The 15497-nt window shown below is 47.8% G+C and overlaps 1 protein-coding gene across 2 annotated transcripts in view; it reads left to right on the top strand.

Annotated features, from left to right (window-relative positions):
- The window catches only part of LOC138567578 (zinc finger and SCAN domain-containing protein 2-like), a 303743-nt gene that overhangs the window by 103102 nt on the left and 185144 nt on the right, over positions 1-15497 (top strand). For both annotated transcript variants that reach the window (XM_069645950.1, XM_069645949.1), the window contains exon 4: positions 12560-12679. In XM_069645950.1, the coding sequence (XP_069502051.1) occupies positions 12560-12679 (120 nt within the window). The remainder of the gene's footprint in view (positions 1-12559; positions 12680-15497) is intronic.

Genomic DNA, 15497 nt, shown 5'->3' with positions numbered 1-15497 from the left:
TATTCCTTTCCTGTTCTTGTTGATTTGTTTCTAATTTTAAATTGATTTTGCTTTTTCTTGTTGTTTCTTTTTTTTTGTATTGATGTTTTAAGTATGTATGCTTTTGGTATGTGTAAAAAGTCAGATTCTGACTAATATCACAATAAAAATAAAATAAAAAAAATAGCTCCTGGTTTATTAGCATTTTAACATTCAAAACAAGCACTACATATACATATCACTTTGAAGCTTTGCCAGTCCTCATAAGCAACACGTTTCCCCTCCCTCTCCTTAACAAACAAACCATGGTGGTTTCTCGTGCAACTAAATCAAAGTTCAGTGACTCTTCACTGTGAATTAGACTCCTCATCCGTGGACAGTACTGCTTGGATTCATACGTGGCATATCGCCCTTCTGGGCCTTGGTCTGTTATAGCATTTGGACCCGTCAGGGGCCACCTACCCCTATTCGACCGCTCGATCCTGCCCCTTGCTGTTCCGGGGCACTCTCCTTCCTTTCTTCTTGCCACCCTTCACACCCCCTTTCCTTGAAGGGTTGGAGACACCCCTCCACTAATGCACATCCCTTCCCCATTTCTGTCTGACCCCATCCCAGGCTATCCGGAACGTGCCCACCTCATCATTCTCCATTGCCGTCAGCTTGTCCATCAGAAACATATTTTTCAATTTCTTTCAACCAATCATTCTTGTTTGGGATTGTTGCACTTTTCCACTTCTGTGCTTGAGCCACCCTCACCGCCCGCAACATTGTCTCCCACATTCTGGGATACCTATATGTTTCTGAATCTCTTGGTGGTATCCCTAATGACATTTGCGGAGGGTCTTGCGGGAGTGATTCCCCTTTGACCTCCTCCATCCACCCTCGTAGGTTCTCCCAATACACTTCTACACGTGGGCAGTACCACCACATATGACCTCTTGAATCAATCTGGCTGCACCCCATTGGGCACAGTGGGGACTCCCCAGCCAACATCTTAGATATCTTGAGAGGGTCTCTATGCCATCCCTGGAGTACCTTGAAATGATTTTCCATATCAGCCGTGAAGAGATTCCTGTGAAATGCTATCTTGAATATTTCACCCCACACCACCTCTGTAAGTTCCTCCACCGCTAGCTCATTCCAGTATTGTTGAAACCCTTGGCCTATTTTGTTTGTCGCTGATGTTCATAACCTTGTACAATTTGGACACCGTCCCTTTCCGTGTGTTGGCCGAGTCTAATACTTTCTCGAACGGGGATAGCGGTCTCTTCGATATCACTCCCCACGTTTGATCGTTTAGGAGTCCTTTCAACCTCAGATATTCAAATACTGTGATTTTACCAACTCCTAGGACCTCTACTACTGCCTCATATGGTTGGAATTCTCCCTCTTGGAACAGCTGTCCCACCCTTTCCAGCCCTTTCTCCGACCAGTTTTGGATAAAGGGCACCCCTGTCTCGTACCCCTTGGAAAGCAGAAGTATGTATGTATGTATATATTTTTATAAAGCGCCAGTAGCCCGAGGGCATCAGGGCGCTTGAACATTACAACATAGAAGAGAAGAAAGCAGGCATAAAGAGACGCGAAACAGTTGGCATGGAAGACCTGACAGCCACTAGCGCTAGAGATCTTATCTGAAGTGGAGTGTCTTCATCCGTTTCCTAAATACAAGGTGGTTTGCTTCTGACCTCAGTGAATCGGGAAGGCTGTTCCACAATTTAGGTGCCAGTACCAGAAAAGATCTACCCAACCCCGATTTCAACTTGAAATTGGGTACGACCAGGAGGCACTTTCCTTCCGATCGTAGTCTTCTCCTGGGTGTGTAGAGGACTAAGCTGTTTTTCAAATACTCTGGTGCTTTACCATAGAGGCACTTGTGGACCAAAGAAAGAGCCTTAAACTTTATACGTTCCTCTACTCTTAGCCAATGAAGGGAAATCCTATCGGGGTGAAGGGGGCCTACAGCTCCCCGTTCACTTGCACTTTCACCATAGGAGCCCTATACAGCCCTCCCACCCACTTTCTCATGTGTTCCCCAAATCCCATTTTCTGTAGAACCTCCATATACCTCCATTCCACTCTGTTGAAGGCTTTCTCCGAGTCGAGGGAAAGCAGTCTGGCATTGAGTTCCGATCCCTGCACATAGTGCATTAGATCAATGGTCTTACGGATATTATCTGACCCCTGACGTCTTTTAATGAAGCCGACCTGGTTTCCATGGACCAGGGTAGGCATAATCCGCTCCATCCGTTTACCAAGCACCTTAGCTAACATTTTGACATCTGTGTTCTGTAGGGAGATTGGGCGGCATGCAGAGCACTCTGTGGGGTCTTTACCATCTTTTGGTAACACCACTATAATGGCTTCCATCATTGTCTCGGGCAGGTTGTCCCATTCGAACTGCATTGAAAACCCTAGCTAGGTGTGGGGCCACGGTGGACCGAAATGGCTTTAAAAACTTGACCGAAAACCCGTCCTCCCACGGCGTCTTACCTCCCTTCATCACCTTTATTGCCTGGACAATTTCTTCGTCCGATACTGGGGCCTCAAGTCTTTCGGCACTGTCCCCCGTTAGACCCGTATGGGTAGCTTTATTCGAAAATCTTCTATAAGGGCCTCATCCCCCTTCAATTCAGACTTCCAATCATTCATAGTACTGCTTAAAGCCCCCCCCCCCTTATACCCAAGGTGTCATAACTCGGTGTCCTCTTGTCGGTTTTCATGGCTGTGACCATTTGATTTTTCTGGGCCTCCCTCAGTTTCCACGCCAATATCCTATCCGCCCTATCCCCCTTTTCATAGTATTTTTGTTTGAGGAATAGGAGGTTCTTTTTGGTCTTGCTCAACAATAGATCCCTAAATTGGGTCTTGTACTGGTCTAGGGCCACAGCCTGCTGGGTGATAAAACTGCCGGCTACCAGTCCCGTTATATTTGCACTATTTTCTCCACGTAGAGCCTTTTCCTGGCTTTCTGTTTCCCTTTTTGTGCCCCTATTTTTATTAGTACACCGCTAATGGTAGCTTTAAATGCGTCACATACGATATGCGGGCTGACCTCCCCGTTATCCTTCAACTCGAAATACTGTACTCGGTTTACAGTACCGTTTAAGCTGTTACCGTGTCCTTCAAAAGTGCGTCGTTACATTTCCAACTGCCCGTTGGCCGGCGTCCCCAACCCCCTCCACCCCCCTCAGCCTGACCGGCACTATGTCGTGGACAGACCAAGGGACCGGGTCCACCCACAGGTTTGTTTATGGGCGAGTAATGTAGTCGATCCTTGAGAATGTTTCATAGAATTTTGAGTAATGTGTAAGGGGGATCCCCCATGGCCGAGCTAGGGAGTGTGTCCATTAGGCCCAGGTCGAGGTTGATTCTGCTGAAACACTGAGACGTGGAGTCGCTGTGGCTGTTTGTGGTGAGATACTTTTCCTGTCTCTAGCCGGGTCTAGGACCATATTGAAATCCCCTGCCACTATAAGAGTACCCTCCACAAATAGTTTGTTTGTCCCTAGCACCCTCCCAGAAAGGCATCTGACCCTTGTTCGGGCCATAGATCACTCCCAGAGTGGGGGGGCGGGTCCCCTGCAATTCCTCTCTCATGAACAAATATCAGCCCACCGGCTCCTTTATCGATGCCTCTATATTGAAGCCGAGGTTGTTAGCCATAACCATTGCCACTACCCTCTTTTTGGTCTTGTAAGAGGCATGGTACACTTCCCCTATCCCTTTCCCCTTGCCCAGTGGGTTTCCTGGAGAAGAGCAGGTCTAGTTTTGCTCGCCTGAATTCTCTACCCAGGAGGGACCTCTGTAAGGGAGTTCATTCCCCTGACATTTAGAGATGTCCCAAAATGGGCAATAGATCAGCCATTTAAATGCTTGGGCGTCTCTTTCCCCAACCTCGTTATGCATCCCTGGGATGTCCCTGTATCCAATTTCACCCTGCCTTTGCCCTGTTACCCGGGTTTGCTGTGTGCTCGAAACCACCAATGCCGCACCCCCCTTCTCCCTCCAACCCTGAACCTCCGGGTGGAGCCTGTTCCCAACTGCCCCCCTTCCCAACTACCAAACGCCTAGCCCTTTCCCCTCGTTTCCTCCCTCCTCCCCCGGCACCCAGTCAAAAAGTTCGACCATTCCTGGTGCTTGACTGGACCACCAGTTTGCCTGCTTCCTCTGGGCCCTTCCTTGTAAACACCGCGTGAGTAGAGCCCCCCTCCCACTCCCCCCTCCCACTCCCCCTCCCAACCCATCAAACTCCTTCTGCACCCCCCTCCCCGTTTTCCCACAATGAAGGTCACATCGCTAACATATCACTCTGCCTTTCACACCCCCTCCCCCCCCAAGCCCCCATACTTGCTGTTAGCAGGTGGTGCAAACCAGATCCTGGCTCATGTGCTGGCATTTTGCCTTTGCCCAGCCTGGATCCTTAGTCACTCGTTGGAACCTCCTGAGCCGCCTTTGTGGGGAGGCGAAGGAGTGTTCAGTTTCTTGAACTTTCTGGATCCCGGAATCCGTCTCCTGTCCTTCGTGCTCCCTCGCCCGTTTTTCTCTTTCACCGCTTCCCTGATGGGCTGTCTCTGGTCCACTGCAGTGTCCACATACTCTAATGTCGTCTTCTGTGACCAGTCGTGATTGTTGGCCCATGTATTCGAATGAGAGCGAGAAGGGGTAACCCCATTGGTATCAGACTTCCTTCTCCCGTAGGCATTGCGTCCGTGGGCCATACATCCGTCGTCTGGCCAGGGTGAATGCAGAAACGTCCTGAAAGATAGTTATTGTTATATGTGATGGTATTGGCTTTCCTGGCTTCGTCCAAGATTTTTGCTTTTTCAGTGTAATAGGGGAAGCGGATGAGGATGGAGCGAGGGCCTCCAGCTTGGCCCCCTGCCCTATGTGCTCTATCAATAGTGGAGTCAGTGGTTGAATCATTCCCACACAGGAGGTGGATCACATCTTTAACAGCTCAACATATGTCCCCCTCTGTTTTCCCCCTCCGGAAAGCTGAAGAACCGCAGGTTGTTTCTCCTTTCCCTGTTCTCGAAATCGTCCATTTGCAGGGCCCTCTCCTCGTCCCTCTTTTCCAGGGCAGACAGTCCAGTGTCGATCGACCAATTCCTGTAGCCAATCTTCTACTTTGTCCACTCTCTGGTCTATTCTCTCGAGCCTATCTCCAATGTCTGCTTGCATGTTTCTTATTTCCTGCAGTATAGCTGCAATGTCCCTGGAGTGTCTCCTTCCAGCTCATTCGGTTTCGTCCCCCTGGTTGTTGGTGTTTTCCTTGTGTAAGGGCTGGCTGGGATGGATGCCTTCGCTCCCCGGGGTAAGGGAGAGGAGGGCTCCCCCCACTCCTCAGTCTCCACCGTTGGTTAGCCCCCGTTCTGTAGGGTCTTGCGCTGCTTTTTCCCCTGTGTCTCCGTCCCTGTTCTCTCGCTGCTTGTCTCACTCGTAAGGTTTTATCCAACCACTTCCGGGGCCTATGCTCAGTTGCTGGCTCGCGCTGCTGTCTTTGCCCTCACAGTCCGGGACACTCGGGTGCTTGAGGTGGGCGGGTTCAGTACTACCTCCTTCTCACCTCTTTATCAGATGTTAAAGTTCTTGACAGTCTACGCTCTCCCCTCCAATTGCGAGGCACCACCCTGTTTAGCCCCTCCCAAGGCGGGCACACACCCCAAATGTGATTCCTGGGGGCCCTTACCTTGGCCTGGTGCACTTGACACTGTTAAGGCCACGTGGGGCAGGTGGGGGGGGGTGGATTCCACTCCGACTCTTCTTCCCTGTACCGTCCTTTCTTCTCTGCATCGCGAGGATGGCTCCCTCATTTAACGGGGGTTGTGGGAAGGGTCCCCCACGAGGGGGGCACACGCCCCAGAAGGGACCTGGGGGGCCCACACCTGCACTGGTTCTCCCCAAGTGAAGCCGGAGACCCAGGATCCCTGTGTCTGTCATCCTTCATGCACTTTGGGGGCTCCCGTAGCGGTAGGGGGGCCTCTTCACTCCCACTGCCACTGATTCTTTTTATTTTAATTTTACTTATGGCAGCCCTCTGTGCCCACTGTCACTCGTAGCTGCCCAACTGCTTCTCAGTGGTGCTCCCAGCACCAGCCAACGGTGGCACCAGTCTGTTTCCATTAGCGATTTGCCCCTGGGGGGGGCCCCCTTCCTATGGCACTTTGTACAAGTTCCACCTGTTGTGGGCTCCACCAAAGCAAAGCGCTTACTCAACAATGTTGTCAGGGGTGCGCCCCCGTTCCACAGACCAGCAATGGTGCTCCCACAAGGTCCGCCTGGACCTAGCCCAGCTATCCTCCATCCAGCTCTCTTCTTTGTCTATACCGCAGGCCTCCCGCGGTCCGGCAGAGGTCCTCCCGATGCTGTGGGGCAGGCCTCCGCTCCTGCGGATAGCTTGACTGGAGGGATCGCCGGTCGCCCTCGTGACTGATGGGGGTGGGTGGGTGGGTGGGTGGGGGGGGGGGTGTGTGTGTGTGTGTGTGTGTGTGGGGGGGTGGGTGGGGGGGGGGCTGAGGGTGAGGGCCTGTCTCCCTTCCAATCCCGGCCCGCTCCTCCGTCTTACACTTGGCGGTATGGATGGAGCCTCTCCCCCTGGTGGACCAGCTCCCTGAGGCTCGCTGGCCACCCTGGTGACAACTGGGCGGTGGGGGGGGGGGTCCTCACCTCCACAATTGCTCTCTCCAAAAGGTTGCACCCCACAAAGGGGGCTCTGAGGGCTCGTCCTCCCTCCAGCCCGAGTCTACTCCTCTGCGTCCCTCTCGGTGGCGTTTCTCCTTCCCATGCATCCCCCTCCAACACATTGGACACACAGAGGGGGCGCTTTTGTTTGTGGCAGCTACGTCTTCACTCGTAACCCGGCAAAAATAGGCCGATTTCGACCACTCTTTTCACCCAGGGGTGCCACCGGTGTTCCCCCGCGAGGGTGAAGCCCACGAGACGGGGGGTGGGAGTGTCTCTAGGTGGGTGCTCAGACCACTTTGTCAGACCCGGATGCGGGAGAGCTACGCTAAGGCTGCTCTCATCAGCGCGCCCCTTGGTTGCCTTCCCTGGTCACTCTTTATTACCCATGAGCTGCTTTTAGTTCCTGTTTATCCAATCTTCATTTCTATAACCATGGCTCTGCCTGAAACGTTATCCTGTTAATTTCTGTGGCAATTATTGAACTTAACCATCAAAGTCTTTAAGAGACTTTCAGGTATTTGCCTGCCTCTGGTCTAAAACTCATTGGACCCAATGGGGACCCACCAAAAATATCCAAAGACTATAATTTAATCATGTACCACTGTTTCTATCTGTATTTTTGAAGTCTTGCATTCTGCTCCTATGTCTACGGAGAATTCCGAGTTGCATTGATAACTGCAAAGTCTTACTGTAGCTATCTATTTTTGTAGGTTCTAATGAAATTGGTGCTGTATGTCTAATTGTTTTCTGGCTTTTGATTGCCCCTGGTGTTGTGTCCTAAAGGTATTGAACCCCTTTCCTCCCCCATAGGGACTACATTTACTCTATGGTGTGTTTGGACTACAATGCCCATGATCCAACACCATTGACTATGCTGACTATGGTTGTTGTGATTATGATTTTACTACTGTATATTTTAATTATCCATGGTTTCCCTTTTCTTCCCAATCGTTAGTCCTGTAATGTGCCTACCACTGCATAGTGGGCAACAATCACTCACTGAGGATGCTCAACATGGCTGAAGGATGTTTCTGGGATTGCTGATTTATTTTTTTTCCCTTCTTTTTTGAATTGCCTAGCATTTTGGTGCTGGTACCCTGTGGGTAGGACCTGACAGATCTGCAAATTGATATTTCTCCTCTGTGAAGGTTGCAGAGAGCTAAAACGTGGTTCTAAGCTCCGAGTGTAAGAAATTCTGTAGAACAGGTTTTTTGAACCATGCTCGTTCTAAGTGGAAGGGCTCCCACACTCTTGTTAGTTTAGGAGTGGGTTGAATCCTAGCTGGCCATTACTGTTTAGATACATGCACTGTTTCTACTATGTGTTATAATCAGCCTATTGTACTTACTTTACCTGATAGATGTTATATGTGTAATTTTAGAATAAAATGTATATTTTTCAATATACTAGGGTGTGTGTTTTCTTTAGTTAACTATGTGTAATAGCTGTACTTCACTACCAACCTTCCTCCATTCCTTGAGTTAAAGCCGACTGCCCTCCTACAGCTATTCCATGAGAGAGTCTGGTTATTCTTTTTGGTGAAAAACACTCAGTTCTGCTTTTAGATGAGATGGTTACTGGGTTGTGCAAAAACCTCATTTCCCCTTTAGTACTGTTTCGTGTTAAAAAGTCTCTCTTCATTCTAAGCCATATTGTTCCAAGTTTTGTGAATAAGGATTCATTTAACCAATGTACTGTTTTTATACATTTTTTTAATATACTGTGATGTTTGTGTAGGTCTTGCTGTATTACTTACTTGACAGTGTTTTTAACATTCATGCAATACTTTAAGCAATATAACCTGAGGAGGGGAGCATTACCCCTGAGATAATGCCCCGGCCAGCAGTTAGAAGCCTATTGAAGTGAGGGCTTTAACGTTTACCTCACTGGTAATGCCCCCCAAGGGTTTCCTTCTTCTTGTCCAAAACTCACCTTACTGCTGCCCCCTCTGACCCACTCCCCACCCCTCTTATTTCCAAAATCTACCCTCTTCTTATTCCTTACCTCGCCTCCTTCTTCAACATCTGTCTCTCCTCTGCCCCCTTCCCTTCCGCCTTCAAACTCGCTACCATCATCCCTATCCTGAAAAAGCCCCCCTTGCCTCCAACCTTCGTCCAATCTCTTCTTCCTTTCCTTTCCAAGCTTCTCGAACACTTAGGCCCTCATTACGACCCTGGTGCTCCCGGAATGAAGTGGGCTGGTACGGGACCAGCCCCCTTCATTACGGGAGCGCCGATTACGAGGTTCCCTTTGCGGGACCGGGATCAGACGTCTGGTAAAACCAGACGTCTTTTCTGGGTCCGGCGAGGGGAAGAGGGAGGTAATAACGGGCCATTTGTAATGTGCCCGTTGTTACCTCCCTTCCCATTTCCATTGAGCCCTATGGGGACTCAAGTGGGAATGGGGAATGGTTCCTGCAAGGAGGAATTACTGGGTCCTCCTATGTCGGGATGACCCGGTAAGTCCCCATTGCAGGAACCCGGTAATGGAGCCCGGTTTGTAATAGCACCATGGCTGCCTCCAAACTCGTAATGAGGCCCTTGGTCTACTCTCAACTTTTGCTTCCAATCTTCTCCCTCCTTCTCAATCTGGATTCCGCCCTAAGCACTCCACTGAAACTGCCTTCACCTCCTGTTCTCAACTCCCTCCTTACTGCTCGCTACACTAAGCAATCATCTGTCCTTGTCCTCCTCGACCTCTCTGCTGCCTTTGATACCGTTGATCACACCTTACTTCTCAACACTCTTTCTTCCTTTGGTTTCAAAGGCCCTGTTCTTAATTGGTTCTCTAACTACCTCTCCCACTGTTCTTTAGCTGTCTCTTGGGGTGTTGCACCTCCCCTACTCTTCCCTTGGACTTCGGTGTACCCCAAGGCTCTGTACTGTGCCCTTTAATTTTCTCTTTACACTACCCTTCTTGCCCCCATCATCTCTTCTTTCAGTATCTCTCACCATTTATATGCTAATGACACCCAGCTCTTTCTATCTTTCTCATCTTTCACACCTAACATTCACCAATCTTTCTTCTTGTCTCTCTGCTATCAAAAACTGGATGTCTTCCCACTTCCGCTCCCTCACCCTGATGAGACTGAAATCGTATTCTTTCCATCCACCTCACCTTCCCCTCATCCTTTCTTTCTCCCCCCCCTCTAATCTCCCCATCTCTGACCACGCTCGTAATCTTGGCCTCCACCTTGACACCTCCCTTTCCTTTACCCACCATATTTCTCTTACCTCCCGCACCTGTCGCTACCACCTCTTCAATATTCGCAAAATCAGTTCCTCTCTCACCTTCCATACTACCAAACTCTTAATCTCTTCCCTCATCTTATCTCGCCTTTTCTACTGCTCCACTCTCCTCCTTGGTCTCCCTGCCTCCCATCTTGCTCCTATCAAATCACTCTGCCATCCGCACCCTTTGCCTTCTCTCTCCTCATGACTCCATTTCTTCTTCGCTCTCTCTCATCTTGGCTGGCTTCCTTTCCACTCTCAACTTCCTTTGTCTCGTCTTTAAATCTCTTCATGATCTCGCCCCTCCATACCTTTCCTCTCTCCTCTCATTCTACTCTCCCTCTCGCCCCCTCCGATCTGCTGATCTTCCTTCTTACTGTTCCCCCGCCTCCTTGTGCCCCTTCCTGCTTCCGATCCTTTCAGCTCCTTGCCTCCCTACACTGGAACTCTCTCTGTCTCTCTATCCGCTCCATTTCCTCCTACCCCTCCTACCGCTCCTCCTTGAAATCTCATCTCCTTCCCTGTCTTCTTAACCCTTCTCTTCTCTCTTGCTCTTCCTCTGTTCAGTTTCTCTTTTATTATCCTAGGCAAATTGTTCTATATATTGTTTTGATGGTTTGTCTCAAGTTTTGTATTTAAACTGCCACTTATTCCATGTATCCAGTTGTTGTAATGTAAAGCGCTCTGTAAATTTAATAAATACAAATACAAGGGCTATAATGCTATTAGTACCCCAGCACATTGATTGTACCGGGGTACTAATTGTGTTTTTCAAGCTTAAAAACGGCGTGCTTGCAGTTTCTCAGCTCGTGATAAAACTACAAAAAAAGATGGGCGTCGTGGATTGGTGAGAAGGGAACTACACATAGTGCCTTCTACCTTTCCATTGCAACCATTCAGAAGTCCGAGATGTGCTGGGAACACTACTGTTCCCGGCACCAGCGAGGGACAATACAGCGCAAGGTAAGTGGGGAGGAAGTGGGGCGCTTAAATATGTAGAAAAGGGGATCCCGGAGTCGAGGAAAACCCGGAAGCTGTGGCTGGCTGTATCGGCCTGAGGCGAGAGACTGCTGACGATCGTCGTCCGAGGAAGTGGCGGAAAGTGCAGCCAGAGATGTTAGCAGCACTGTCCGGTGCCTAGCTGTTTGGGCCTGTGTGGTCTGGTGGTCAAAAGTATTGGGTGTCTTGTGCGAAGTGCACTGACCACTTTTTCTTTTTTTCTTTTTATTGGGTCCAGTGCAGTGACTGATGCAAGCAAGGCTTTTGGGTGGGTCAGGAGTGGGGGCACAAAGAGAGACTTTGAATTGCACTAAATTGAAACGGGTGTCCTGGATTTCGTATATTAAAATAACGTGAATTCGTTTTGGAACCCATTTTTAAAAGCAATCAAGAACATCGTGGATCAGCATCTCAGAGTAAAAGTAGACTTGTATATTGCCCAGATGAGAAGTATCAAGAGCAGATGGCGGAAGGTCCTAGGTACTTCCAATTCCGCCGCTGTAGCGGCCATCAAGCATGACGTCGGCCTCGCCTTTCTAAAAGCTCGAGGTCGATGGCGAACCTTGCCCCTTTACCTTGTCCCTTTACGGGAAGTTCCTTGAGCCCCTAGCCAACACTAAGTATCGTGCAATTGCAGAGGCAATGAAGACATGGGAGGACTTGGTCAGGGATCCAGTCAGGACAACAACCAAAAAAAAACGGGTTCGACTGTGATTGGTGCAATAACATCGAGAAAATGCACGAGTATGTATCGCTAAGGCAGCTCAGGGAAGACCACAAAAGTAGCGGCAAGCTGGCCCCCTATATATTGAAGTTCCCTAGCAATAAAATTAGAGATCATTTCATTAGATTTAGATGGAATCAATTATTGACTTAAGAACTTATGGTCCGAAGGAAAATAATTGGAAAATGCTGAATGTAGATTCTGTCTCGGAAGATTTAGTGGAAACATTAGAGCACTTGGTTGTTGAGTGCCCAAACTTGAGATCTTTAAGGTATTTGCACTCCAAGAGGCTTTTTGATGCCCACAGGAATTGAGTGTGAATATTTTTGGAGAAAATCGGAAGGCGTAGCCAGAATTGTCTAGCAAATGGGGCCTGAAACTAATGTAGTTGGGCCCACTGCGCTGACAAAAATATATGTAAATGCCCACACAGCGCTGCTGAGTGGGCATTTACAGAATTTGGGTGAGCCTTGCCCCTCTGGCCCTACCCTGTCTACGCCTCTGGAGAAAATGTATCCCTGGCCAACAAACGAACCTAGTGGTTGCAGTTATGAACTTTTTGTATAGCCTGTATTTAAGTGAAGGATGAGAAATAATAGAATGGGATGTGTCCTTTACTGTGCCAGCCCTCTCCCTGAATCTTTGCATTGTGTTTATTTGTATTATTCCTTTCACCCTTTTCCGCAATTCAACCATTTCTAACTGGGTTTAAAATACTAGGATTGATAAAATGTATGTGGTTGATTTTACTGTCTTATTTTTATTTATAAAAATGTAAGGACATTTATGCCATTGTGATTTTATGAATTGTATGTTTTGCTATTTGGAACAATTGCTTTTTAAATTGTTTTCTTTTATATTGTTATGGTTGAATACATTTTTAAGCAAAATTAAATAAATAAAATGGTGGCGATGTGACCTAATATTTTCTTTCTATTAGAGTCTTCAATTGTCACACCTGAGATGTTAATGAAGATGGAAACCGGCGAAGAGTGTGGTTTACAGGATCTCCAGATCTTTAACACACAAGAAGGAATATGCTTTCAAAGTCACAGCACGGGTGAGTCGCAGGATGGTCATAGAGCTACCCATGATGGGTGGCAGTACAATGAAGGGTCCTGGAAAGCTGCGAGTTGCAAGCAAATAATTCACCCCTTCTGCCCACTTGCAGTGCTATGTTTGACAGCATGTGCATGCCTTCTATTGCTTTCCTTTATTTCATGTCTTTTTTCATCATTAGTTTTTATATTCTATGTTTTATACTTTCAATGTTTCACCGGTTTTTTTTTAAATTTTTTTTCTGAGGTTTTCAAACTATCAAGTACATATATTTACATTATTACATTTGCAGCACATACATTTTGCTTCAGTTAGATTGGAAAGGCTGGGGAGTAATGAGACTCCTCGATGCTTCTACAATGTGGGACGCGCACTTTCAAGTGGCTCAAAATGGGCACGAAGGGCAGGGCCATTGGAATTGTGCAGGAAGGCAGGAGTAAGTCAAACACCTGCATTGGCTGCATTATGACAAACGGAAAAGGTTATTTATTTTGCATCGTATATCAAAAAGGCATTGTGTTAGTGAGAATTCTCAAAAATGTGCTAATTCCCTTCACCTTGGAGACCCCCAGCAACTTTGCTGGATTTTGAGGACTTGATTTTTTTAACCTGGAGAGCGCGTGACCCATTTTCCCACTCTCTCATGTATTTTTGTGTGAATTTTACCTCTGTGTTTCTTTTGGTTATGGAGTCCGACAAACTTCATAGGCATCTTCTTTTACATTGTGTCACACAGCAACTTCAGTGCAGTGACACAGGAAAGTCTTCCAGCTTTCCCAAAGGTTTAAATACCTTCTCTGGGATAAACTACTGTTTCCCAGAGCAGTAAAGTGAAATTGACTTTACTTACCATTGTAACTTTCTAGACCCAGCACACACTATCTTACAATAGCGTGCTGGGGGGGGTTACTTGGTATCCCCTGTGTCCAACCATCATGTAACATTTTTATGTTGCCCTTTCCTCACTGGATGGCTGGTGGCAGTGGTTTTGTTCGAGCTACCATGGTATATCTTTACTGCGGGCTGCGTTCACGGCCCCGGTAAAGCAACCGCGGGAGCCATCTTTTTCAAAATAGCGCAGAGCAATCTTTGACAAAATGGTCCCTGATCATCTTTTTTCAACAGTTCTTTGTGGAAAGGTCCTTCTAGAGATTTTCTCTGCGTGGCAAACCAGGTTTGGTCTCTTTGTTCATTTTGCCTTGGGCTTCAGGAGTGGCTCCAAAGTGTCTGGGGTAGGCAGAAAGTGAGGGGGTCCCCGAAACTGATGCACTCTGTGATGATTGGCTAGCTAACTGTCCGGCAAGGACAGCCACCCTGCTGGGAAAGTGACAGCTAGGCTGGAATGAATGGGAGAGAACTGAATAAAAGGCAAGTCTTTTGGCTTGGAAGGCAGAGTTGACCACTGGACGAATGAACCGAAGAAGAGCTTGAAGAGGACGCGTGCTGCAACTCCTGGACCGTTGGTTTGCCTGGTGAAGCCCTGCTGCAGTGCCAAATCGCCAAGTTCGCATCGACCGAGAAGCCCATGCAAGGACGACTTCTCCCCTTGAGTTGGTGGGACCAATCAACTCCAAAGTAAGCCACCTTGACATTTATCTCGGAGCTGGTTGAATTTCCACAGAGTGCTGCTGGAAACCATTTAGCCAGAGAGAGGAACACCAGAATGTGTGTGTTGCTTTTAAGCTGGCTTAGAGCTGTTGGACGATCCTCCGGACTCCCATGAAGCAGGACTGACCGAGCCTGAGCCCCCTCAACAGAGTGCAGGAACCCAGAAGCAAGGAAGGTCCACCTCAACAGCCCGGAACCGCACTGTAGCTATTTGCAGTAGTCGCAAAGAGCTGAAACTCGAAACAGCCACTGAAAGTGAAGTTTGCCGGTTGCCAGTTTTGACAGTCCCAGTGCATTGCAGGAGTCCCCAACATCCTCCCTCTTGTCCTCACGACTGAGGCCCAGGAACAGTGAGATCTGCAGAGCTACACAGGAACAGAAGTCATCAGCTGCATATTTTCTTCATTTCCAAGGTACTGTAAAACAAGCTAAAGAGAACGTGCCTCTTAATGTAGAGTTGCTTTGAAACTTCTACAACTCGTAAGCCTAATCGGCTTATGGCCCTACATTTGATTCTTCTTCTTTTCATCAAAGACTCCTAAGAACTTGTGCAAAGACTTTTCCATTTACTTACCAGAAGTGCTTCATCCTATACAAGACTTTTGCCCATTGGCTTTGGCTTAGCCTATTGCATTGTATGACTCTTCTTTAGGGATCTGAAAGTATTTGCCTCTTAAGAATATTTGTGATCGCTTGTGTTCTAATAACCTTTGCCTTTTACCAATATCTGAAAAGTATTCTGAATGCCAACAGTAAGGTATTAATTTCCCCAGCACCCTAGTTATTGAAGTCACCTGTGGGTGTAGGTTGTGTCTGTGGGCCATCCCAAAAGGGTCTTAACTATTTCAGAAACTTGAAGTGTACAGTATTGAAGTGTATTTGTGTGTTACTAGCATATTGCTCCCTTCTAAAGAAGGCTTTATAACTGACTGAAATTAATAATTGTTTATGCAAGAAACCTTGAGTGTAAGAGTTTATTTGAATACCTGTAACTGTGAATCTTTGTGTAACTCCACTACTGCTCACATTTCCCCCCCCCTTGAGATAAGCCTGGCTGTTCAACACGCTACCCAAACTGTGTAGTACAAGCTTATACCAAAGGTTGAGTTGCCTATACCTGTAGTCATAGTTGTTTGTAGTGTTCCCCGAGGGTACTACATACAAACATTGCCTAACGCATTTTATTTTGCTTATTCTGTTAACGCGTTATT

The sequence above is a fragment of the Ambystoma mexicanum genome, chromosome 2p (assembly GCF_040938575.1).
Source record: "Ambystoma mexicanum isolate Mex_15411 chromosome 2p, UKY_AmexF1_1, whole genome shotgun sequence".
Classification (NCBI taxonomy): domain Eukaryota; kingdom Metazoa; phylum Chordata; class Amphibia; order Caudata; family Ambystomatidae; genus Ambystoma; species Ambystoma mexicanum.
Note: the sequence above shows the minus strand (reverse complement) of the source record. Positions and strands in the feature narration are given on the sequence as shown.